The sequence below is a fragment of the Carassius gibelio genome, chromosome B8 (genome assembly GCF_023724105.1).
Source record: "Carassius gibelio isolate Cgi1373 ecotype wild population from Czech Republic chromosome B8, carGib1.2-hapl.c, whole genome shotgun sequence".
Classification (NCBI taxonomy): Eukaryota; Metazoa; Chordata; class Actinopteri; order Cypriniformes; family Cyprinidae; genus Carassius; species Carassius gibelio.
The window spans coordinates 6898525-6926501 of NC_068403.1; the positions used below are offsets into that span (position 1 = coordinate 6898525).

At 34.4% G+C, this 27977-nt stretch overlaps 3 protein-coding genes across 4 annotated transcripts; all 3 read right to left on the reverse strand.

Moving 5' to 3' along the window:
- Positions 1 to 125: 125 nt before the first annotated feature.
- Positions 126 to 13185, reverse strand: LOC127963616 (GTPase NRas-like). The gene is made up of 5 exons (XM_052563622.1): positions 12903 to 13185; positions 4447 to 4578; positions 3353 to 3531; positions 2121 to 2277; positions 126 to 1952 (listed from the first exon to the last, which is right to left on the reverse strand). Exons 2-5 carry the CDS (start codon positions 4555 to 4557, stop codon positions 1833 to 1835), a joined length of 567 nt encoding a protein of 188 aa, XP_052419582.1. The 5' UTR covers positions 4558 to 4578; positions 12903 to 13185; the 3' UTR covers positions 126 to 1832.
- Positions 13186 to 13382: 197 nt separating this feature from the next.
- On the reverse strand, positions 13383 to 20637 carry asb13b (ankyrin repeat and SOCS box containing 13b). Its single transcript, XM_052563620.1, has 6 exons — positions 20413 to 20637; positions 19282 to 19481; positions 19053 to 19203; positions 15290 to 15424; positions 14701 to 14892; positions 13383 to 14351 (listed from the first exon to the last, which is right to left on the reverse strand). The coding sequence occupies exons 1-6, from the start codon at positions 20462 to 20464 to the stop codon at positions 14194 to 14196; spliced, it is 888 nt and encodes a 295-aa protein (XP_052419580.1). The 5' UTR covers positions 20465 to 20637; the 3' UTR covers positions 13383 to 14193.
- Positions 20638 to 21172: 535 nt separating this feature from the next.
- plekha2 (pleckstrin homology domain containing A2) lies at positions 21173 to 27650 on the reverse strand. 2 transcript variants are annotated; one of them, XM_052564238.1, is made up of 12 exons: positions 27342 to 27650; positions 26028 to 26177; positions 25816 to 25872; positions 25685 to 25733; positions 25506 to 25603; positions 25130 to 25261; positions 24934 to 25050; positions 24325 to 24393; positions 24160 to 24230; positions 23796 to 23859; positions 23326 to 23403; positions 21173 to 22598 (listed from the first exon to the last, which is right to left on the reverse strand). In XM_052564238.1, exons 2-12 carry the CDS (start codon positions 26166 to 26168, stop codon positions 22302 to 22304), a joined length of 1173 nt encoding a protein of 390 aa, XP_052420198.1. In that variant the 5' UTR covers positions 26169 to 26177; positions 27342 to 27650; the 3' UTR covers positions 21173 to 22301. The 2 variants fall into 2 exon arrangements, with proteins under 2 accessions (XP_052420198.1, XP_052420199.1); XM_052564239.1 differs by lacking the exon at positions 27342 to 27650 and adding an exon at positions 27061 to 27264.
- Positions 27651 to 27977: the final 327 nt, after the last annotated feature.

Consider the following 27977-nt stretch of genomic DNA (forward strand, 5'->3'; position numbering starts at 1 on the left):
ACAAGTTCAAGTGACAAGTTCACACATGGGAGAGAGTGATATTATGTAAGTATCTATTTACACACACACACACACACATACATTCATACATCCATGGGTATGTAGGAGAAATACACACAATATGCTCAGTTTTCAATTAATTTACTGGTAAAACTTGTTGTAATATGATAGGCACATTAAACATCGGATAAACAAATTTCCACCCCAAAAAAAGACATGAAATGTTTGTTTCACAATTTTCTGACTAAAGAAAGTCTGAGATAGTAATAAGATAGTAAAAAAAAAATTATAATAATATAGTTTTCATATAGCTGAAAAAGAAAGGATTGTTAATGTAATGGCAAACTTAGTTTGTATTCTATAGAAAACATCCTGCCTCTGTTAAAGCAAAGACAGAAGGCCAAACGCAAACACAGTACGATTAATGGGAACATGTTTACAGATTTCACTGTTAATGAAATCAGGCACAGGTTCATATAAATGCCTTATAAATAACACAATAGTCAACACCAATAATAGTTTTAACGTCTTGATAAACCTTCACTGGCTTTCAAGAACAGACTTGAAAATAAACATTGCAGCAAACCTTACTGTAGTCTGTTAAAATCCCAGCTAAATGCATTTTTACAGCTTTCATTTGAAGATTTAAGACATTATTTAACATGGACTAAAAGATGTCATGCTGTACAGGACGCAGAAGGTGGCACACAGATTTGGCATGTGCTTTACACCAGCAGCACCAAGATTCAGAAGGCCCTTTAAGTAAGATCCATCACATCCCATGTTGGAAATCTGATTTTCTGTATCTAAACCAAGTCATTCTATTCATTATGTATTATATGTCAAAATATGCAATTAACATCTGACAGCAAAGAGGATAAAAGAAACTCTAGAGTCTAGAGTGAAGAACTACAGTATGAGAGACAAAATGGTAAACGTAAATGCTAAACAATCTCTTTGGCTACAACAAAAAATAAAAAAGGGTGAAAAGAAAGGCTAAAGGGAAAGAAAGAAATAGAAATATCCCATACATTTCTGAAGATCTTCTGCGTTCACAGTATTCCTGAGCATTGACCCTTCGGATTAAGATTAAAGGGCATTTCATGTTCTCTCTTTTCAGGTCTGAGATTTTGGGTGGACAATTTTAATAATGATAATAAAGACTATTACAAGTTTTTGGACTTTTGTCACATTTTCTGACAATTAAGCACATCTCCCTCTAATTCTCATTAGAGAAAAAAACTGAAGTATTTATGCATATATAGTATATTTAAGCTATATTACAGTAAAATGTACTGCATCACAACAATGGGTATCACCAATGAGAATAATGGGAATTAAAAATAAAACATTTGGATGCATTACAAGGAGAATTTCAGGGAGGGATGTCTATGAACATTTTAAAACGTGAAAAAAGCTTCAATACATAATTTCTGAATTCTTAAAATTTTGTGGTGAAACGTGGGCATGTTTTTATGAGATGCACCATTCTGCAATTTAGAATTTATGTTCATCAACGCCAATGTGTTGTCGTGTTCATAACAGCTCAGAAGCCAAGAAAGAAGAACTCAATGCCTGTTTACATTTTTCTTCCCAATGAACAGGGAAAACCCAAGTACTAAATGAGACAAACGAGCCTCTGTTTAAACATGTAAATGTCCAAAGGCCTCATTTTTCTATTACAGCAGGCCAACAGGAAAGATGACCAGTTGTGCATGAATCCCTTTCAGCCAGCAGAGGGCGAACTCTGCACACACGCAGTCACGTGGCTTCTAGCTGCCTGGTCAACACACTGCTAATAAAAACAAAAAACAAAGGGGGAGGCAGTGCAGTCACATGACTTCACAGGACACACCCAGACAGCCCTGCTTCCTGTCTTCTCTGCTGTTGAGCTTTTTCATGCGATAATGTCGGATCTCACGGACGAGGGTGTAAAAAGCGTCCTCAACCCCCTGAAAAACAAAAATAGACCAAGGATATTTTATAGCATTGAAGAGTTATGCTTGGATTGATATTATAGTAAAAGCAATGACCTGACAATAAAGTGAATATAAGCAAGCTACATTAATACACAAACGGTTTCATGAAAAGCAGAGAACTGACGAAAAGTCTTTGCCCACCTGTCTGGTCTTGGCAGAAGTTTCTACAAACTCAATGCCGTAGCTTCTGGCAAGTTCCTGAGCTTGCTTGGTGTCCACCGTTCTGGCCAAATCGCACTTGTTCCCTACTAGGACCATGGGAACATCATCGGAGTCCTTTACACGCTTGATCTGTTCTCTAAAAGCACATAACCATATTACAAACTTTGTGAAAAACATATTACAAATACGCCATATTTATAAGAGAAATTATGACATTACATATATGTCTTGCACTTCATCCACTTGCTTAAAGGGGTCATGACACGAGAAATCAAATTTGTCAAATAGGATGTCTTTGTACCGTTAAAACATGTACGTTTCATAGCTTAAAAAAAATCCTCCCCATTATTAACAAAGCATTTATTTCATTAAGCTCCAAAAACAGCTCGTTCGGATCTGTGGGAGCATGATGATGTCACAGGGCTGCAACATTTGCATAAACACCACCATCCTTCTCACATAGGCCCCGCCCACTAGTGTTCAATCATTTAACGGCTGACACTTGATTACGCGACGTGACACTCGCATTAAGTGTGGGGTCAAAAGCAAATAGAAATAACAATCACTGCCGATATCTTGTCTAGACTGGCTATAGTATACAGATGCACGTTTCGCTTTCGGAAACACGCCACGCTCTTGAGTCTGTCGTTTAAAGGACAGCTGAAATGAATGAAAGTTCACTTTGACACGTTTGGGTTAAATAGATTGTTCGCGTCTTTGTGCAGATATCAGAAGGATCCCAGCATAAGGAACAAGTGTAGAGTTCATTTTCAATTGGATGCCAGATCGCGTCAGAGAATTGTTTAGACCATTTTGTTTTGTAAACGAGGCACAGTGTCATGGGGAGTTCACAAAAAAAAAACAATAGTTGAAAGATGAAGTGGTAGTAGATTTCACTGCAGCTGTATCAATCTGGAAGTAAATGATTACATAATGCTTGCTTTGTCAGGAAATTACCATTTTATTTTTATTATGTTGTTAAAACACACATGCTATAGTGAGGGGGCATTGATACGGTTTCCTATGCAATGATGTTAGCCAATCATAACAGTGGCTGATTACTGACACACCCCTTAAAAACAGAGGGTCAGAATTAGCATTTTTTTAACTTTATAAGTAAATCTCAAGGGGGAAAAATCCATGTCATGACCTCTTTAAAGTCCAGACGATTCATAAAATACAACTGAAACCCCTTTCATCAGCATACGGACCTGTACAAATGCACATCGGCGAAGGATTTGAGGTTGTTTATGGCAAAGACACAGAGGAAACCCTCTCCTGTCCTCATGTACTGGTCCCTCATTGCGCTGTACTCTTCCTGACCTGCAGTGTCCAGGATGTCCAGCAGACACGTCTCACCGTCAATCACCACCTGCTTCCTGTAAGAGTCCTGAAGACATGGACATGATCAGCACTGGAAATCTGCATAGAGCCTGACAGTCTCATGATTACATGACTCAAACTAATCATTAGAGTAATGGACGTTTATACATATATCCTATTCTAATTAAATATTCAATAAAGGCCATGATGATGGTCATGTGTTAAATATCAAATATGAGAAGTCCACTAGTACATTCACTTCTAAAAATTCAGGGTCATGCACTAAATTGATCAAAAGAGACATTTATAATGTTACAACATATTTATATTTCAAACAAATGTCACAAATGTTTTTTTTTTATTGTTACAGTCCACGAAAATATTAAGAAGCAGTTTTCAACATTTATATTAGGTGGCCTTAACTACTATGTACTTACATAAAAAATAAGTACAATGTACTTACTGTGTTCATATTGTATTGTAAAACACTTTTGCTGCTATTGAGGTGGGATGGGGTAAGGTTAGCGAGAGGGTTGGAGGTATGGGTAAGTTTAAGGGTGGGTTAAGGTGTAAAGTATGGGTCAACAGTGTAATTATAAATGTAATTACAGAAATTAAATACAGATGTAATTACATGTAGTTTTTTTTAAATATAAGTACAATGTAAAAACATGTACACAATAAGTACATTGTACTAAATTATTAATTAAAATGTAAGTACATAGTAGTTAAGGCCACTTAATATAAAGTGGGTCCATAAGAAATGTTTCTTGAGCGCCAAATCATTATATTAGATTGATTTCTGAAGGATCATGTGACACTGAGGACTGGAGTAATGATGCTGAAAATTCAGCTCTGCATCACAGGAATAAATTACATTTTAAAATATATTAAAACAGAAAATAGTTATTTGAAATTGAAATTGTTTTTACTGTATTTTCATTAAATAAATGCCGCTTTGACAGTTCAAGTAATTATGTACCTCAATAGTAGGGTCATATTCATCCACAAAATGATTTTGAATGAGCTGGATGGTTAAAGCACTCTTCCCAACACCACCTGCTCCCACAACAACTAACTTATACTCCGTCATCTTACAGTCCTGAGAGACCACCTGTGAGAGAGAGAGAGACAGAGAGAATGCACAAGCATATATTAATAACACTTTAGTACTCACAAACAGATTGACATACAAATAAATATCACAAAATGTCTTTGTTTGTATACTAGTGTGTTACTGCTTTGGCAAAGTAAAATTTTTGCCTAAACCGAAAGAGTTTATCAGAGTAATAAAATACACTACCATTTAAAAGTTTGGGTTGGTTTTTCAAAGAAGCTTTACATTCACCAAAGATGCACATTTAATAAAAAATACAGTAACAGTACCATTGTGAAATATGATCATCATTTAAAAGAACTGGGGCTGGATTCGCAAAAATCTTCTTAAGAACTAAATTAAGAAATTTCATAAGATAAATTTCACGAAGTTCATAAGAATGTTAGCGTAAGTGCAATTCTTGTAATATTCTTAAGTTCTCAAATATATTCTTAAGAACATTTTTTTTCATAAGAAGTGAATAACAGCCGTTACCTGAATGAATACATGACGCACTGCTAAACTCACACTATTGTCTGTCTATTGTAATTTTATATATATATATATATATATATATATATATATATATATATATATATATATATATATGCTGAATTGCTAATATATTAATTTGCTGCTCAAAAACAAAACAAAAAACAATCAATGGTTATTAAAATATTCTTGTGGAAACCGTGACATCTTTGATGAACAGCATTTATTTTACACAGAACTATTATAATTGACACTGTCACTTTTGATCAATTTAAAGCTGCAATAGGTAACTTTTGTAAAAATATATTTTTTACATATTTGTAAAACCTGTCATTATGTCCTGACAGTAGAATATGAGACAGATAATCTGTGAAAAAAATCAAGCTCCTCTGGCTCCTCCCAGTGGTCCTATTGCCATTTGCAGAAAGTCATCAGCTCCCGGTAAGAAACAACCAATCAGAGCTGTGGTCTGTAACTTTTTTATGTGTTCAAAATTTACAAAATGTATATAATAAGCGAGTACACCATGAATCCATTTTCCAAACCGTGTTTTTAGCCTGTCCTGAATCACTAGGGTGCACCTATAATAAGTGTTTATATTCGGACTATTTTAGATTGCTTCGGGGTACCGCGGCGGAGTAACCCAGTACCTTTGTGATTCTTCATAGACATAAACAGAGAGAAGTAGTTCCGGCTAAGATGTTCTTCCGCAAGACGCAAGCAGTTCTGTTTATTAACCGCTAGAGCGTCAAAAGATACCGACTGCAGCTTTAAATGATACTCTAAATAATAAACTAAAACTGCCAGTAGGTGATGGTAAATGTCTTAATGGTTAAGTCATAGAGTCATTTATTCATTCGTTTGATTCGTTCAAATGGCCGATTCATTCAGTAGTGAAGTAAATGGTTCTTTATGAATGGTTCAATGAATCATTAGGCTTGTTCGACTTGAAGCGGGTCATCACCATCAGACCGATCGGTGTGTGACATCAAAGAACCGCAAGAGCTTAGAGAGCAGACGACTCCTTGTGCTTTTGAATCGATCTCGCGATACTTTGATGTCAAACACCGATCTGTCTGTGCAGCGCCACTTCAAAGCCAACATAACTATGGTCAATGGTTCAATGAGCCAAACGGTTCACCAAATTCAACATTGTGTCTAAAATAACACAATATTAACTTATTAATGACCTTTTGTATAACAGGAGTGTCACATTTGCACTCGTTTGATATTTCTTAACTATGTGATGTAAATATGAGACACAATCTCAAATGGGCATTTTTCCCCCTATCTTGAATTTTATGGATATTCTCTAGGCTCCATCATGCAGTTATTTGTTGCCCTGCCTCATATTAGTCATCAATGGACTGTATGAAATGGCAGATGATCCACGGACTGGGACGGGGCAAGTGCGTTAAATGCATTAATAATTTTAACGCCGTTATTTCTCTCCATAATTAATTAATCTAATTGACACGTTAAATTACCAGCCATTATATTATATATTATATATATATGCACTGCCCCCCAAACTTAATAAATTATACAGAATTATTTCAGTCGTCTTGTCTCTAAGATGCAAAGAAAAGTAACATGCTCCCATGCTCCACTTGATTTATTAATTGTATCCTTTATTTTTCCAGAAATGTCCCACTGAGAAAAGAAAATCTCTTCTTCGAGGGAATCCTGGAAAAGATGAGCATATAAAAGTTTCACAAAAACACACAAGGTTAAATGATTTACAGCCAAAACAAAAAAGTAATCATGAATCAACAAATGAATTAAAACAGCAACATGGTTCATTCACGACTCGACCACAGTACCCATGCATGCAAGCTTTATGCAGGCTTCAGCAGGTGTCAGGGTGACAGTTTACAGACAGTGAATTAACAGCATATTGCACAGTGAATTTATATAATGTTGTCTTATGTACCTTCTCATTTTTACGACTCATACTGGAGGCTTTTCAACTATTTCCCCACTGTAATGTGACCACCAACATCACAACAGTAATAACAGTTTCTTTAAGAAAGCATCCCCCTCTGCAAACATTACCCCACAATCTATTTATAGAATGGCTAAATGTCAAAGTCATTCTCAGAGTACAGCCAGGAAAAAACATAAACCTGAGAGAGAAGCAGAGGTCACTGACCCCCGGAGCTGTTTACTTGACATTTTACATGCTCAACCTAAACCTGAGACACCGATTTAAGCTCAAAACATTTTTTTTTACTGTTATCAATTTAAGATATAACACATGTATGTTTAATCAAAATTGTAAGCTATGCATCTGAGCATATTGATCTAAAGAAAAGAAAAATTTAATTACATGTTCTTCCTCTTCAACAACTTTCCCTTTTCCACTGACGTCACTGTGTGGCCAATTGGATAATGTTAACCAACAGCCAACCAGCAAACTCACATTCAGCCCGGATATAAAGGAAAACACACATTACAGAAGTAAAATGGGTTGTGAACTATGGAAGCTGGTTTCTGCAATGGGACAAAAAAAAAAAAAAAACTTAAAAATGTAATTGTTACAAAAGGTAACTGTAAACAAAAAAAACAAACAAACAAAAAAAAAAAAAAAAAAAAAAAAAAAATATATATATATATATATATATATATATATATATATATATATATATATATATATATATATATATATATATATATATATATATATATATATATATATAAGGGCCGGGACTCGATTAAAAAAATTAATCTAATTAATTAGAGGCTTTGTAATTAATTAATCGAAATTAATCGCATTTTAATCGCATATAAATATTTGACCTGAGAACAGTGAGAAGTAATTTTTTTTCACATGGATTTATAGTATACCATTGAATAATGACTGAATACATAAGCTTAAGCAACAAAATATTGTTTATTTTTGTTCAACCAAGTCTAGCAGACCAGTGCAATTTTTGCCATGAAGTGTAGCAATAGCATATTTAGAAACAATTTAGAAATAGTACATTTCAGAAATTCAGGAAGCTTATAGGTGCTGGAACCTTCTGTAAAGTGTTTTTTTTTTTAAGTAAAACACAATACTGTCAATTACATTCAGAACATTGGAAACACTGACTATTAGAAAACATCTCTCTGTTGCTTCAGAGGCCATAACATACTAAGTCCAACTCTCAATAACCTTGGCCAAAACAATAAAGAGTTCAACATAAACTGTTGCACCAACAAAATAATACATAGTTCAACAAAGTGTAAAGTCCATGCTAGCTGCTATATGTTTTGCGTCGAGGTGATACTTGAGGCTCAATGTGTGCTGCGGTGATATGCGAACGCTAGTTGGTGCTCCAGTATAATGGGTCCCGCCGAAACTCATCCAGTGAGAAACGTTCCGCGGTGCAAAAATAAGTTATTAAAAATGCGGGATTTTTTTTTTCTGTAATTAATTAATCTTAGTTAACGCGTTATTGTTTGTGTAATTAATTAATCTCAATTAACGCGTTAAAGTCCCGGCCCTAATATATATATATATATATATATATATATATATATATATATATATATATATATATATATATATATTTAAATGTAAAATCGGCAACACCAGTGGAGCAGTGGTTATTTAAGATTGAATAAAGTATGAATTTGAAATTCACAGACAACTTTATAATTCATTTTTTTTTAGCAAAAACTGTGTACGAATCCTTTGGCTCAGTTCAAAACATCTGTACACAATATTTGAAAATTATTCGTTGCTTCAGTGGTGAAAATGAATTTGAGTTCATTTTCTATACTACCGTATATACGCTGCCTAAAATTCATAAACCTTAAAGGGATATCCCTTCTGGGAGACCCATAGTGGCAGCTATCGGGTCACTTACAGAAAACGAATTCATAATTTGACATTACCTGATTGTCCTGTTTTTTTAGTCACCATGGATGTTGAATCACTTTACACCAATGTTCCATTTCAGGGAGGGCTAGAGGGAATTACATTTTTAATCAATGTTCTTGTCAGGTTCCTAGTACTGCATGTCTGAGTGATTTGGCAAAACTGGTACTTTCATATAATTCTTTTTTGTTTGGGTCAGATTACTATTTGGAGATCTCAGGTGTCAGCATGGGCTCTGAGATGGCCCCAAGTTTCGCAACATTTTATGGTTTGTTTGAACATCAGTTTGTGTTAAATCCTGTGACCAATGATTTCTTTAGACACACTGTTTCTATGGAAACTATACATTGATGATGTTTTTTTAGCATGGAGTGGCACTGAATCTGAGCTACATGTATTAGAGTTTCACAACTTGATTAACAACAATTGTAGTGCGTTGAAATTCACGATGGAATTTCATAAAGAGAAAATCGCACTGCATCAGGCATAGAAATCACTTTGTATCGCAAACCAACTGATCGTAACACTATATTACACGGACAGTCTTATCATCCAGTGTCGTTAAAGCATTTGTTATCAATTTCTCAATTTAGTTGTGTTCGCCGAATCTGTAGTAGTAATGAAGATTTTCAACAGCAATCACAAATTTCATCAGATAGAATCAGAAAATGTTAATATCGAGAAGAGTGGATGCAGTCTGCAGTTGGTCGTTTTAAGGATGTGTCACAACAAGAGTCTCGTTAAGAAAACAAAAAAAATTTGACCGTCATGCTAATTGTTATATCCAATATTTGCCCATTTCGAGGGACATTGAAATCGTTTTAATTAAACATTAGCACATTATAGAGAGTGATCCCAACCTCAAGAAATGTTTTTAAAAACCACCTCGTCTAGTGTATAAAAAAAACACCTAATCTCCTAAATATTTTGGTTTTTCATTTCTTGAACAAAACACCATATGGGAATTACAGATGTGGTAGCTGTAAACAGAGCAATTTCACATGAGACATCGACTTTCACACATCCTGGCACTGGAAAAATTTATAATATTTGAGGCACTATTTCGTGTAAGATGTCCATTGTCATTTACCTGTTGCATTGCCCCCATGGTTTATGCTATATAGTTAAAACTAGCAGACCGCTGAAAACTCGTATCTCTGAACATCGATGTGCAATTAGACTTCGCAATCCAAAAAGTCCGGAAGCACAGCACTTTGCAGATTCGAGACACTCAGTTTCCACTAGAGGTCGACCGATTTATCGGTTTTACAGATTAATCGGCACTGATAGTTGATTGCTGGAACAAATGGTTATTGGCAAAAATCGATGCCGATAGTTTTGCGCTTTTTTTTCTTTGCTGGAGTGGCTGATAGTTTCCCGGGTTGCGTCCATTGCTGGAGCAGTTGAGAAGGCTCGGTTTTCAAATCAGCTCTAACAAAAATATTTCTGAGATTAGGTGTTTTTTTTATACACTAGACAAGGTTTGTCAAAACATTTCTTGAGGTTGGGATCACTCTCTATAATGTGCCAATGTTTCATTAAAATGATTTCAATGTCCCTAGAAACGGGCAGGCAGCAAACAATCAAAAACTAGATAAACAGTCCAACACAAAACACTAAGGCAAGGCGAGGAAGCAACGTAAAGCACAGGAACAATGGCTGGCTAGGAATGAACATACAAACAGTACTCAGCAATGTGAGTGAGAATGTGTGCAATCTTTATAGTCCTCCTGATAAGAAACAGCTAGAGTCCGATAATGAGTTCCTAGGCAGGGGTTATGGGGAATGGAGTCCAGAATGAGTTGCAAAGGTATGGGGTGGAGTGCCCTCTAAAGCAGCTAATGGGTACACAAATTAATGTTTCACGCCTTGATTTGATAACAATAAAAATGTAAATACAGAATTTTTGAAGGGAAAAAATCATTAGACTTCTTTAAGAAAAAATAAATAAAGTTGTTTTGTGTGTTCAAATAATTAGACATTGTTAAAACAAAATTTGGTAACAATAAAAAAATATGGTGAGAAAAAATAAAACATTTCATAGGGCCCTAACTATGTAATTTTTGTTAAACTTTTATATAACTTATTTGAAAATGATAATTAGACTTTATGATTAATACACTTTCATTTAACTATTAAAAAGGAGTGGAGTAAAATTAAAATGGAAAATAACAGAATTTGGAAATAAAATGGAATTTAAGAAAAAATTAAACAGATTTCATGGAGCCTATTAAAGAGTGATAATTTCAACATTTACTATTACTACTACTGTTATTATTACTACTACTTTTTTTGTAAAAAAAGCACTATTTTATTTTTTTAGTATCCATTTTAAAAACTATTTGTTAATTAATCGGTATCGGCCAGTGTGGTCCAACCTAGCTATCGGTGATGGCAAAATCCAATATTTATATTTAGTAACCGCGTTGCAGAGGTGATATTAATAAATTACTTTTACAGCGGGAGGTCTTCTGGATCTATACACTGGACACGTTGTCGCCTAGAGGATTAAATGAGGATTCTGACATCTGTCCATTTCTTTAAAACACAGGATATTGAATAATATAATGTTTTGTGGTTATCATTTATGTACGTAGGTAGGTATTTATTGATGTTGATTGATATATTAAGATTTGTATTTTGCATAGTTCTTTATATTTGGTTTCATGTATATATATTTTCTTTTTTCTTAGTCTTTCTCCTTGTCTAATAAGTCTAACTTGTTGTTATCATGTTAATATTGCACAGTCATGTGACCTTTAATTATTTGGAGGTAGTCCTATAAAGATTGGAAAACCAGTGTTCTTAATTTGTCTGATGAAAAGCCTACATGCTTGAAACGTCACATACGCACATACTATGCGATAGTTTTTAAACAATACTTTTTTGATACCTTTGGAGCTTTTGTGTTGCCGACTTTACATTTAAATATTTTTCTGCTTGTTTTTTGGTCGTGCACACAGTTTAGATTGATGTGCGTGCTTTTGCCTGCTTTTTTTTTTTAATAAGTAATACAAATAATTAAAATATAATTCTGAGATGATGAAGTGAAGTGAAGTGACATTCAGCCAAGTATGGTAACCCATACTCAGAATTTGTGCTCTGTATTTAACTCATCCGAAATGCACACACCCGGAGCAGTGGGCAGCCATTTATGCTGCGGCGCCCGGGGAGCAGTTGGGGGTTCGATGCCTAAGTCGAGGTATTGAAGGTGGAGAGAGAACTGTACATGCACTCGCCCCACCCACAATTCCGTCTTGCCCGAGACAAGAACCCACAACCCTTCGATTGGGAGTCCAACTCTCTAACCATTAGGCCACGACTTCCCCTACGATGACTTGCTTATTAACCTAACTGTTACATTAAAAAAAAATCTGAATTTTTAGATAAGTTGCAAACATAGTTTCTTTTAAATTTCGTGGCAGAAAAAAAAAATTATGAGATGTAAAGTTTATATAAATTACAAAAGGACTGAATTGTGAATATAAACTCAGAATTGTGAGAAAAAAAGCCAGAACTGAGATGTGTTTATCCTATGGTGGAAAAAGGCTTCCATAAATAATGAACAGAAAATCACATTGAAAACTCTAGAGCAACTTCATATGCCAAATAATAATTTTTGTACTCCAAGTAAATATTTACTTTACACTGGTTTGAACGTCTCATACCATCCCATTACCTTGCTTGTGGCTTTTATACTTTCACTGATTATCATGTATTGATATCATGTTTGTGATCAAATCAGGTCAAAACCCCTAAAGAAAACCCGATCAACAGTAAACGCCTGGCACAGAAAACTTAAAAGATGTTATTAATCAGACAAAATATCAGGAGAAATCTATTTAGACAGCTCACTATGGTTTGACGCAAAGCCTTTATAAGGAAATCAGCGGTTTAAAAATGCACTCCGTGTCAGTTCAGATGAAAATGAATGTAAACAGCCGAGGACAGAATGAGTGTGTAAGGCGTGGAGAAGGAAACTCACCGCTTACACTGCAGTTCTGCGACCTCTGGCTGATCTGATCAACAGGGCTCTGCGAATTACTGCTCTCTCGCCCAAAATAATGCCATGAGGAGCACTTTAAACGCCACTTCACACTCGACTGGAAGCCACGAAACCAGTACGAACAGGAGCAGTCAGGAAACTACAGATTCAGCTTGTAAAGACAGCAGTTAAATAAGTCTGACCAAAGTTTTGAATATGAGTTGACCAAGCAGCTTCCCCCAGAACTTCACGATTCACGGCAACTTCCGGCTTCAGATTTCCACAAATCATGTCAAAATAAAAGTCCTGCCGTTGTTGCTGCCTGAAATACGGCTGATGTATTTCTGATGATGTAAAAACAAAACTTAGATAATAAAAGTGCAACAGTAGCGTTCCTGTTCGTATAGGAATAAAAAAATGGACTTCTGTTTAACATTACTTGATACTTGCATCATACTTGGAAAGATAATTTGTGCAAAGTGCAGAGAAACATATAAAAACTTTAATTAGTATGCACAAACTACACCAAAATTAAGACTTTATAGCAGTGACTAAAAAATAAATAAATACCAATTCTGTCATGTCCTTGCAAGTAGTAAGTCTGGTTAATTCTCACCACAGGTCAAGTAAAACATAACTGTAATAGTGTGCAAATTACAATTTCTGTTACAATTATGTTCAATAAGTCACAAAAGACGTAAAACCAAAACAACATTTTTAAAACAATCTATGTACAACATTCATTTATAAAGCATTTGCACAATATATTCATGTATATTTTATACAAATTGTTAATGAGAATAAGCTATGATATACACAATTAGCATTATTCATATAAAACTGAATTCAAATAAGACTATTTTATATACAGTGTATTTACAAATCTAATAACTTAAATGAAATCACACAATGCAGATTAAGAAAGTTAATTATACAACTAGAATATACAACTAGTATTATGGATTGGACTCTTGTTTTTGTTTTTTTGTCTTATTGTGCCTCATTGTAAGATGCGTCAGCAACCAAAATGTGATGCAACACAGAAAATAATACCATGAAAAGTGCTTCTTTCCAAGTCCAATTATTCTAGGAATTTTGGCAGTAAACTGCTTCCATACCAAATGTCCATGTCATCTGTTGGACTGGTTCACTTCTGTGACAGCAGGAAAATATCGAATATACGTGACAAATACTGAGTGCAGCTGTTACAGTAGCTGTACTTCACAATAACAAATCTCCCTTTTTCTTAAATGCAGTCATTGTCGTGGCCATTATTAAGCAGAGCAGATCGTCAGGACTGGAAGAGCTCCAGGGGAGGAGCTGGTAAATAAGACAGGAAACAGATGATTCGGTTTGGGAGACCCAGTTGAGCCAACACCCCCAGCCCCTGTTTCCCGAGGGCATTTCTGAAAGCAATTCTGCACAACTGTTGAAGACTGAGAGGAGTGGCTGGAAGATGTCAAACAAGAAAATTATTTTGCTGCTTTAGCCAAAATAGTAAAAAAAAAAAAAAAACATTTCATTCTTGCAGTTCACCGACTTTAAAGGATTCATGTTATTCATATTTTACTTTCCCACTTGTTCTATAACCCTTAAAATAAAACATACCGTGCTGTAAATGGTCTGGATGGACTTTAGAGGATGTTTCTAATGTTAGACTATGTTTAACACACACAATTAAGCGTTTTATGTCATATATACAAGAAAATATATCTCATTATATAACCCCTCTACAAAAAAATAACTCTTCTATAATTTTACCAGATCCAAAACTTATAAAGGAAGCACTTCTACTTACATTCATAAAACTCTAGGCAGAGTGCGGGCGCTGAGCCGTCTCTGGTGTACTGAATGGGCTTTTTTCCAAGGTTGTCTCGGGCGAAAACATTTCCCCCAGATTCTACCAAAAGCTCAATTAGTTCCAGATTTTTCACTTTGGCAGCGTGATGCAGTGCGGTCTCGTGAAGTTTAGCAGCATTTACATTTGCACCTAAAAACAGGATCAAATACATACAAGAATACACAGACATCGTTAGAAGCATAATTTACTATGTGGTACAATAGAAGAGATTTGATTTGTGTTCATTTTAAGTTAGTGAGCTTACTATTTTTTTCACATTAGTTAACTACTTTAGTAGCATGAACTCACAATGAACAATACTGCAGCATTTATTTATCTTTATTATTTAATAATCGTATTTCAAGATTTTTAGAATCTAGTGTTTCTGTAAGCATTGATTTTGTACTGTGAACTAAAATGAACAATTTTATTAAAGACTAATAAATGCTGTAAAAACTATATTGCTCACTGTTAATCAAGTTAACTAATGCATTAACTGAATTTAAATAAAAAGAAAACAAAAAGTAAGGTAAATGCAGAAGCTGACCTGCGTTGAGCAGAACTTTGACGCAGTCGAGATGTTGTCTTGCACACGCCACATGCAGAGGAGTGCCGAAGTGACAGTCATGAGCTTCCATCAACGCACCTTCATCAATCATGAGCTGAACACATTTAGAGTTACCTGGCAGTCCAAAAAATATTGATATATATGTGGTTATTTGTGATTAATCTGAAAATGTAATCAGTGTATGATTCATATAATAATAATTCATATTTTTTTATATTATATAATTAAATATTAATAGAATAATATAAATGCTAACACTACTACTATTAATAAAAATAATCAGTTCTGGCACTAAAAAATATCAATAAACAACTCTAGGTTACATGTTAGATATAACATTATATGTTATTATAAGTTACTACATTATTATTAATTAATCAATACATTATTATTTATTTTTATTATTTTAAATTTTTTATTATAATTTATTTTAACCAGTTGACAGCTGTGATAAACATACAGACATTACCCTAGGTTAAATTGTATATGTAATAGTATAGTATATTATATAATAATTATACATTAATCATATTTATTTTAATCAGTTGACACCCATAATAAAAACCCTATATTTTATATATATATATATATATATATATATATATATATATATATATATATATTTTAACTAAATTTTATATAATTGTTGTATAATTTTTTATTTTAATCAGTTGACAGATTTTACTAATTTTAGATCTAATATTATATTATTAATATAATAATAAAATAAATATAAAATAAAAATAACAAAATAATTATAACAAAATGTATTATTATTATTTATTTTAATCAGCTGACAGCCCTAACAGATATACATAAATGACTCTAGATAAAATTGTAGATATAATAATAATATTTCATAATTAACCTGGGTTATATCGTATAATATTATATATTAAAGGTCCTATGACATGAAAATTTCACTTTCACTTTTTTTAACATTAATATGAGTTCCCCTAGCCTGTATATGGTCCCCAAGTTTCTAGAAATTTGAATCGGTGTAAATCGAGATTTTTCTATCTTTCTCTGCCTTTGAGAAAATGGAAGATCAAACGGGCTGATCTTGAATCTCCTCGTTGTGACGTTGCAACGAGAATTGTTACCTCCCCTTTCTCTGCTTTGCCCGCCCAAATATTTACATATAATTCAGCACAGGTGTTACAAACGGACTTTTATGATATGGATTCGACAGCACCGGCACAAACAGTGAGTAACAGTGTTCATTAATGCCTGATCTGTGATCAGTGATTTATGATGTGTAGCTAATCATTCAAGTTCACACAGACTTTCTTTCTAAATCGTTTAATACTGTTTATGCATCAGTGAATCAAGCCAGTGACTAAACGATCAACTTCACGTTGTTTCTCTTAGTAGCATGAAACAAATCTGTTCTTTAAATTGTGATTTAACTACAGAGAGCGATCAAAGAAAGCTCACTTTTTTTCTGGAGCTGCCACACATCGCGAGTATATCTGCACACTTGCCCAAACTGCCGTTACAATGAATGACGCTGTTATGCTGCACAACGGAGCTCTTACTGTATTCATGTGTTTGCTGTTAGCTGTGGTGAAAGCATTTTTTGAGATAACGTGTTGCAATAATGACGAGATCACTGCATCCACGCGATAAACAGACTCTGTCTACTCAATGCTCATCACTGCAGCCTTTCATCAATTGATGGGGAAAAGATCGAACATTTTTTTAAATATAATCCACACTTCCACGATTCATTAATCTCGACAGCTGTAATAGTAAATATATATATATATATATATATATTAGTGCTGTCAATCGATTAAAAAAAATTAACTAATTAATCGCACAATTTTTAAAAATTAATCGCGATTAATCGCAATTAAAAGACTGAAACTTTTTGGATATGTAAATGTAAAATGTAAATAATTAATGTAAACTCAAAACATTTAAATTTAAATTCAAAATATTTAAATTCAAAATATGATTGTTTATTGGAATTTTTGTTTAACTTGTAACACAGATTTTCTCATGTAAACAACATACCTGCAATAAACCATCAATATCCTCCAAATTAACTGTTGGCTTGAAAGCCATATTTATTACAGAAATAAAAACACAGGCATGTAAGTACCATTTGAATTTCAAAACAATCAATGCCAATGAAAAACAAAAATGATTTCCATGTTGAATTCTAAGTGGACTGCAAAAAAATTCCAAAGTATAGTCATTGCCAGTGCTTTAAGTGGGCCAGTACGCACCAGTACTCAGTACCGCCACTTCCAAATATAGCTCTTGAGCGTACCGCCACCTCTCCGTGCGCCCAGAACGTGCTTGTAGCGTACCGGTATGCTCATTTGGACATCTGTTTTAATAGAGGTTTTAATCTTTTACCTGCACCGCCGATTTTCAGAGCGCCCTTCACAATGCAAGCTTCCTAATTCATCCCACCCAGGGCAGACACTACATTACCCATTCACCCTTAAGTTATACAAGTGAACAGCGCATGTGTCGCTTTTCCCGCTGTTAAGTGTCAACAACTCAACGTGACCGGAGAAGGTGTGTGAAACTCGTTGTGAGTTATACTAAAGCAAAATCTTGAGTATTTATTGTCTGATAAACATTAAAAACTGTCTGCGGAGGTTGAGTCGTCCTGCAGCCCCCGCTGGCTGCTCATTGGCTGCAGCATCTTTTTTCTAAGTTCTAAAAAAATACCGTAGACGGCAAGGCACAAATTTAGATATTTATTTATCTAATTAATCTATAGCCTATGCACAAAGACAATATGATCTTTTTGTCCCCTTTTTGTTTTAAAGCTTGATGAAGAGAGAGAGCGCAAGTTGCTGCAGCTGAGGAGGACAGTGATGCACGCGTACAGGAGTGATTGACAGTTCGCGGCACTGTGTACAAAAAATACTCCGCTACACAATTATTTCGTTATTTTCGTTTAAGCTTATTAACGTTAGCGTTACAGAAAGGTCTGATTTACGCACTGTTACAGTCATTGTTTTTTGTTTTTTTTTTAAACAATGACATTTGAGTTCATGATTTTAATGTTGCTGTTTCTTGTGGCAGACTAAATAAAGAGTAATGTTTCTTGTGGCAGACTGAAGAGTAATCCGGCAGAGTTTTATACTGAAACTTTCCGTCTAAATGTCCTTCCTTGGTCTTATCCATATTTCTTTGCACGTTGAACACACATAGGCCACAACTGGAAATAAAAAAAACTGCAACCGCGTTAATTGCGTTATTTTATTTTAACGCGTTAAATATTTCAAATTAATCGAATGCGTTAACGCGCTAATTTTGACAGCACTAATATATATATATATATATATATATATATATATATATATATATATATATATATATATATATATATAACCTTATATTTGAGAGGGGTTCCACATGAACGCATTTCGAATGCAACGATGTCAGCCAATCACAACAGTTGTGGTTTCCTCGGAGTCTCACAGCAGACACGCCCCTTCAACCAGAGCATTCAAGCCAGAGGGCTAATATCAGGATCTAAAAATGATTTTTATTTCTAAATTTTAAATGTAAAAATCATACTAACAATATAAGTACACCTAAGAGAACATTAAAAAGCATTTAAAGATAAGGAAATGATCCATGTCATGGGACCTTAACATACATCAATTTTATATACATATATTATATATTAATAAAATACTAATAATTTCTTTAATCACCTGACAGCCTTAATAAACAAACGTAACTGTGTTACATCAAGCTTCAGGTCACTTACCGCCCATGCAGGCCTCGTGCAGGGGAGAGAAGGTGAAGAGGGGAGGATTTACCATGGCTCCATGTTCTAACAACAACTTCACACACTCCAGACTCCCAGCAGCACAGGCGTCACACAACGGAGTGCTGCCGTCTATGTTACGAGCATCAACCTGTTAACAGTGACACTTATATAAACAACCGATGCGCTGACAGATTCATGAGGCCTGGAGTATGGAGAACATTCTTACATGAGCTCCAGCATCCAGGAGCAGCTTCACACACTGTGTCTGGCCCCGAATACAGGCCTCATGCAGGGGTGTAATCGAGTCCACAGCCACAATGTTGACCGATGCTCCGTTCTCAATCAGTTTTTGGAGTTGCACAGCTCTGCCCTGAGCTGCGGCCTCATGCACCGCTGAACGATCGGTCCAGAACCCCAGACCATGAGCTGCAGGTAGAATGAAGAAGCAGAACGTCAACACGTTCTAGGTGTTTATGGTACATATAAATGATTTTCAAATAATGCATCAGTACCGTAAAGTGAAATTTTGACACCAAACGTAATATGAAGATGAGACGTCCCATTTTGGTGTTTGCATCAACTTAAATATAAGTGATTTTATATTCATATGTATATGCATTTTAAATGCAAGTGGTGTCTACTTTAATGTAAAAATTAAACAACATACTTATTCTGATCTGTGCTTATTGAAATATATAAAAGAAAAAAATATCATACAAAATTGTATAATATTCCAAATAATATAAAAATCAGAATAATTCTTTTTTTTAGAGCTGGACTGTGATCCTTAGAGCCTTTTACTGGCAACTAATGACTAATTAAGTCATTATCAAATAATGCACCTCAATTTAAATTGGAATAATAGGAAAATACATTGATATATACTTTTAAGTGTTTATGTCACACAACAAAGAAATTTCAACAATTGTGCAAATAATAAATTGACGATCAGGAGTGTTTGAAATGGCTAGTCTTTAACTCAGTGTTTTTATAAGGAATGTAACAGTGTCATGGTGTATAAATGATTGATTTTTTTAATTGCACAGTAAAGGAAGATTTCCGCAGGACAGAGAGACTGACTCATCCATCTGTTGACTCAGGTCACACTGATCCAGGGCTTTAGGAACCTAATTGTCATTGGTGACTGATTCAAGGCCAAACGGCATGTGATCACACTACAGTTCTGCCAGCAATATTTGTCATCGAGTCTGGATCTAGTCAACTATATGAAAGCGTGTCATACATTCACAGTGAACTCTGTCCTGTAGAGTCAAATGATTACCAGACATCTGGTTTCGTGCAGTCTAACAAGTCTCATTTAACAGGTCATACATCTAGCATCTGCAGGTCAACTTACCAATGTCACCAAAAAGCGAAGGCCTCGTGCGCGTTATTTCAAATTCCATCATTTACTCCTTTTTATACGAGAATAAACTTAGAATATGTGTGTCGCATATCTAAACGGCATGAGGGTCAGCCATAGTTTACAAACACTCGACCTGATTTCAGTTCTGTGGCGAATTATGCTGTACTTGTACAGAAGACATAAAGTTGTCGTCATGCAGGGGGCGCATTGTGGCTCAAAGAGACGAAGTCTCATTAAGCAAGATTAAAATCTGAGGGTGTTTCGTCTTACTGTATATATTTGTATATTAAAACCCTGGTAGTTTAAAATGGTTAATTTGGAAGACTGGTATCTTGCATATATGTAAAGCCGCACCAGCAATTTGTTTAAAACATAGACATCGTGTCTATGGTTTAAAAAAGCAACTGTACGACTCTGACGAATAAGCGTCTGTGATTGGTGCATTCACATCAGCGCTGAGAAAAGTAATTCGTATCACGTGACATTGCGCGTCTACTTCGGACATAATCTGAAGGATAATTTATACGTGAATGATGTCATTCTTAATATTTAACCGCAACGGAATTAGGAAAATTTAAATCATTTATAAAAATAGCACATTTATATCTGATATCTATATATTTAAAACGGTCAGGCCGCCAAACTCCGCCCATTTTTAGCTAGCTCTGCTTTATCACGCGCAAGCCTGAAATAAATATCGGTTCAGTGTCAAAGCGCGACGCTGTTTGGACAGGAGGAGCAAAGATTGTAATTTTTCTTTTTCAAGGACTGGTTTATTTCATGTGCAAAGCGATGATGCATATCTAACAATGACGCATATATATATATGTAAAAAAGCAACAGGAACATTACCTACTTGTAGTACCATTCACAGCAACAAAAGAAATGTCTATTAACATTTTCAGGCATTTCAAAGCAATCAAGAGGCTATTAAAATGTTTTCAGTCATGAAAATGTCTAGTCAAAGTTTACCTAATCATTCAAGCGCCTTCATTAGTGATATTGAACAAAATGTCTTCAAAATAAGTCTACATGCCTTGACTGAAGTCTACTACACGTACCAACAATATTTTCAAGTGTACAAGTGGGTCCAAAAGTCTGAGACCACATTGAAAATTTAGGTTTTTTAAATCTTGAAATTTAAATATCTCACATTAAAAATAAAATAAAAAAAAGTTACGATGTAAAACAAAGCAAAATATTAATTGCAGTGCACAAGATGCTCTTTAAATGACATTTTTAAATCATGCTGTATAACATGTTTGTCATTAAAGCAAAAGATAGATCTACCAAATACTAAGAATCTTATTAGTTTTATAACTATTCACTCATATTTTGTTGTGCTGAAAATATAATTATACACATATTATATGATATAAAAAGCATTTCACAAGTTGTCTCAGACTTTTAGACCCCACTTTATGTCACGGGAAATTAACTAAGGCAATACAACACATGAAATGTCTTTTCACCAAATCATCCTTCCTCATTTTACATTCCTTCATACATAAAAAGACACATTCTTGTAAAGGAATAGTTCAGCCAAAATTACAGTTCTCTTCTACATATTTTTTTTTGTTTGTATGTTATTGTTCCAAAAGTATTGTTTTTTTTTTTCTGTAGAAAGACAAAAGTACAACTGCTTGAAGAATCGGTACACAATTCTTGCCATACATTGCTTGTTGGAGTTTGATAGGTGATTGAGTAAATAATGACAGAAGTTTTGGGTACTAATTAGGAACTATTCCTTTAGAGTGAGTGAGCAGCATTGCAATGACTGAAGCTCTTGTGTGCACTCCACTAAACAAGAAAAGCAACAATCAAAAAGCTAAAATCATAACACTATCCATGTGCTGGCCAGCAGTATCCATTAAAGCAAACTAAACATCAGTGGAGCGGAGATGGTCAAGACTGTCAGGAAAGTCTGTGTCGCTGGGAGCGAGCTGAGGCTGGGAATGGTGTCGTTGTCGAGTTTGTCGAGTCGATGACTGAAAGATGTGGCTCATGTGTGAGAGTGAGGGAAGAGAGCTGTACGGCCCTTCTCTCTGACCCTCTTCCTTCAAATGCTTCTCCTGGTTGGGCACCGGGGTCCAGGGCTGCCACGAATCTACAGTGGAGCAGGACTTCACAAGCTGAGGTTTCCTTTGCACAGAAAAGACTTTTCCGGAACAGCGCAACTGTCAATCAAGAGAGGACTACTGTTAGAAATGCTCATTCATTGTGTTTATTTTATTTTAGAAATGTCCTAAGATAAGATCTTAAAATGCACAGTAATATGTATTTTTATTCGTTTAGAAAAAAGAAATTTGTCCTAAGAAATTTTTTTTGAAGACAACTGAAAAATTATTTAGAAAAAGAAGCTAGGATTGTTGTTAATATTGTAGATAATGTCTATAAGTATAAAAATGTAATATTTATCTTTAATCATAATTATTATAATTGCTTATTCTGTGTGGCCCTGGATCACAAAACCAGTCTTCAGGATCAATTTTTGGAGATTAGCAATGCAAGTAATATGAAATTATAGCAATGCGTATTACTCATCAAAAATTACGTTTTGATATATTTACAGTAGGAAATTTACAAAATATCTTCATGCAACATGATCTTTACTTAATAGCCTAATGATTTTTGGCATAAAAGAAAAATCAATAATTTTGACCCTTACAATGTATTTGTTGGTTTTTGCTAAAAAAATGTATCCATGCAACTTATGACTTATCAACTGGAAAGAAAACTGCCTGACTGAACAATAATAACAAAAAAATTTACATTAGGAAACAATATCTGAAAAGTATGAGAAATAACATTGAATATAACAAAACAACCAAACAAATAATAATACCTGAAAGAATGAATAGTACCTGAAAGATCAATGACTTTAAACACTTCAAGAATATTTACCTTAGACGGTCCTCTGAAGTCTTGAATTTTTGAGGAGATATCCTTGATCCAGCCCTTCATGTCTTCTGGGGTGTCTGTCTGTACACACACACACACACAAAAGAAGGTTAAGCTGACGTTTTTAACTTCAAGTTGTTTAGTTGTGCAGTATGAAATAAAAGATTAAAGATCTCCATAAGCCTCATTTGCATTTTCAACATGGCTCAACAGTACAGTAGCCACATAAACACCTGTCACATACTTGAAAAGCATTTATAATGAGTTATTTATGTTTCGCTTGAGTGCCAGAGCATTTATGCAAGGATGATTCAAAAAACAGTTGATCTTTAAATACACTGACAAACAGCTGCAGATCTGGATGCTAGTCAATGAGATGAACCATGTGTATAATATGAGGTCCACCTACACCAACAATATTATCTTTATCACTGACACCTGAATCAGTCTAAATTAATTCAGTCCAGAGTTACCTGGATGTAGAAGGTTCTGGTACTGGTGATGATTTCAAAAAGGTTATCACGAGACAGCAGATCTCTACAACAAACACCACAATTAATGACAAAAATCCCTTTTGTATGACAAAGCAGATAAAAACTTCATTTTAAAGCACCAAATCAGAATATTGGAATAATTCCTGTAGGATCACGTGACAGTGAAAACTGGAATAATGACTACTGAAAATTCTGCTTTGCCTCACAGGAATAAATTACATTTTAAAACATATTCAAATAGAATACTGATATTTTAAATTGTAGCCTTGTGAGCATAATGACTTCTAATAATAACTTACTTCGAATACACACACACACACACACACACACAGAGCATACTCACCCTGATTTCACAAGACACTCATTAACTTTCAGCACATCCTGCAGTCGAATACTGCGTAATGGCTCCTTATCCTGAAAAGAGACAGAGTACTGGTTTATAGATCTGTTCAGTATATAAATTAATCATTTCTATTCTTTTAAAGAGTTTACCATCCCAGCATCTTACCGTTTCAGATTTATAGTAGCTCACAGTTTGGTCATCTAGAATAAAATACCTCCTCTTCCAGCTTTTCCTCTGAAAAATGATGCAGTTTAATTGAAGTGCTAACAAAATTCTTGTAAAACATTTCTATAGAAGTATCTGCATTGGACATCCAGCGGTGATCCAATGCCATATTGTACACAATTCTATTTAACAGAAATAATGTAATAAAACTATGAACTGCATAGACCCAACAACATGCTAAATAAAATAAAATAAGGCTCATCCTTAGGCCAAGTTGATTATTTTGTTTCTTCATCTGAACAGATTACTAACAACCACATCTTTAACCTATCAGTACATTCATTCATGGACTGTGGTTGTGTGGATGACTTGTGGATTATTGTGATGTTTTTATCAGTTGTTTTGACTCTCATTCTGACGGCACCCATTCACTGCAAAAGATCCATTGGTAATACTATGTTTATTCAAATATGTTCCAATGAAGAAACAAACTCATCTAGGCTACATATCAGATGGATTGAGGGTGAATTATTCCTTTAACAACAACATCTATGGCATATTATCGACAAAAAATTCTACTTAACAGATATGACAAGACACTGGTCTTACCACATTGCCTTGCTTGACACAATAGCCAGACCTCGAGACATTTGGACGCACACTCTGACATCTCCTTAAAGTGACGTGTGATCCTAGTTCACTCGTGAAGACATCCTCATTATCGCTCTGAGAAAAACACAACAGATTTATATTCATATTTTCCTCAATTAAATAGATGAATAAAGAACACATACAAATCTGTTACCTGCTGGACTGGTGTGTGCACAACCACACCTCCCACAATTGCTGTTTTATACGCCTGTCGAGATGTTGACTGAGTTGGGTTTGAAACATTTGTGGCATCAGAGCTTTGGGTCACTGGTGATGCTTTTGGAACCTTAAAAAGATATGTACTGATTAGGATATGCATATTGTTTCATTAGTTTATTTAGATACAAATGTATATGACTTTGCATTAATCAAAATAAAATCTCATCTTTTATCTCCTAACTGATGTTGCAAAGGCTCTAACTAAAAATGCTTATTTGTGGTTTTTTGTCATTTTTATTAACATATGGATGGGATATTACAAAGAAAACCCCATACATAACAACAGTGCATATGCAAAAAGCTCCACATACTGTAATTTTGGTGGCATTATTCAGAGCAATGACCCATTCCTTCAAATCCATAGCATCATTGGCCTGCAGAAAGTACCGTCTGGACAATGCATTTATTACTGAAAGACAAAATGTAGTAAGTTATTGATACTGTGGGGGAGAAAAACAACAACAAAAACATACCCATTTTATGTACTTACCAAAGCAGAATTCTGCTTTTGGTTTCTGCTTTACTGATACTTCATTAACCTACAAAGTTCAAACAAAATCTAAATAAATTATTATAAAAAAAGTCTTGTATTTCTTTTTATATTATGGTAGAATTTGATACCTTTGAAATGTAACTGAGTCGTAAATTTCCAACAAACTTTGTTCCCGGAGGTAAGTTCTGTTTTTTTTTTTTTTAAAGGAAACAAGTAAAAAAAGTTATGCAAAAATACAGGATGGATTTTTTTAGAATGCAAAGTTGAGGTTTGGAGTGTAGGTAAAAAAAGAAAATCCTGTGTAAAGCCATACTGCAACTTGAAACACAAAGAGCTATACCTGTGGATTGTCCATATACCAGAGGAGAAAATTCTCATGAGTATCCAAGATAAAATAACGCCGATAAAACTTATCACTGTTCTCATTTTCCTCAATATCCAGGAATCCACAGGTCCGATTTTGTCTGTCCAGGTAAGGCATGTCCCAGATCTACAAAACAAACAAATGAATGAATAAATAATACAAATAAAAAAAATAAAAAAAAAATCTCTCACACATAACTCTTGAAATCTCACACATAACTATTGGTACCTTGTTTAAATAAATTAACTTGAAACAAAACTTGATATTGATTCAGAAGCAGACCTCATCATATATGTGTGTGTGTGTGTGCGCGATTAATCGTTTGACAGCATATATATATATATATATATATATATATATATATATATATATATATATATATATATATTTGTGCAATGATTAATCTCGATTAATCGCAAGTTTTTGTTTACATAATATATGTGTGCTTTTTATATTTATTAAGTATATGTAAATAAAACACACATCCATGTATACAATAAAAAAAGTGTTTGCTTATTAAATATATTTTACAATATTACAAATATGAATATAAATATACATATTTTCTATATATATATATGTGTGTGTGTGTATTTACACATACATAATATACACAAAACACACATAAGCAAACAAAAATCGTGATAGCACTAAAAAATATTTATATATACATATATTTAGCACATTACATATTTATAGTCCATGTGTGTGTGTGCATATATATATAGGCCTGAAACACAGCTATAAATATATATATATTTTTAAAGAAACTAATTTAGACACACTACATATGATTATACAATATATACAAAAAATGCAACAACGAAAATGTCCTTATAATAATCATCAGTATCTATCAGTACTCGTTAGAACATGGTAGTCTAATATTTGTCTTTATTCTGTCAATAACGGATCCAGGGTTCCCACATCTTATGAAAAATGAATTCATGACTATTCCAGTAGCTCGTGATTAGATAACTAAAATGTATTTTATAAAGGCAACACTTACAAAGAGTATTTTTTCTAAGCGATACTAATAGCCGAGCATAGCTTGAAAAAAAAAATCACTGACTATAAAAGTTTAGGGTAAACGTTTTCATGTGCGTGGGAATCCTGTAAAGCCAGCATAAACGGAGAAAAAGCGAGTTTCAAGAGGGTCCATGACAGGTGGATGCAGGTGTGCTTCACCTGGACCAGGTTTTGATGAAATCCCATGGAAAACGGTATTACGAGTCGCCTATGAGAGGAAGTCGGTATTGTGCGTAACTGCCACACCTAATATCAACTTACTTCACTTCCAAAGTCCCAAAGTCTGGTGACTCATCCACGTTCTGATGTGTGTGTGTTATTCAGCGCTCTCTCAGGACACAATACACGGACAACATGCGTTCATTTATCCGCCAAAACAGATGAAAGTTCCGCGCCGAAAGCCGAGCCCCGTGCCTCGAGCGCAGCCTCTTTCCGGGTTGACAGCAAGTTGAGTTAAAACCAAAACTAAACGCATCCGGTAATGGATCTTTATTTATTTTTTCACATGCGGAAAGCGGAACCCAGCAGATGCCATGTCAGACGACGCAGTGGGCGAGGGTTTGACAAGAGTGTGCTAAGCAATTCGTTTTTAAACAAGTACTTTTAAGTATTAACACTTTTAAAACTAGCTACATTGAAGCATCTGACACCCATTATGAAGTTAGATTATAGTTTGGACAGACCGCGAATCATTTGACGTGGTATCCATAGCAACAGTTCGCAGCTTTGATGAAAACTGCGAATGGCTACAAATTACAATTTGCAACGCGCGAGACCGATGAAGCTCTGAAAATAACGTTTACATTTTTTTTTTTATTCATTGATGTAACCATGCAAAATCCGTTTAAAACAGTCAAAGCCTCTTAAATATTTTGGATCTATTCTAAAGGTATATGA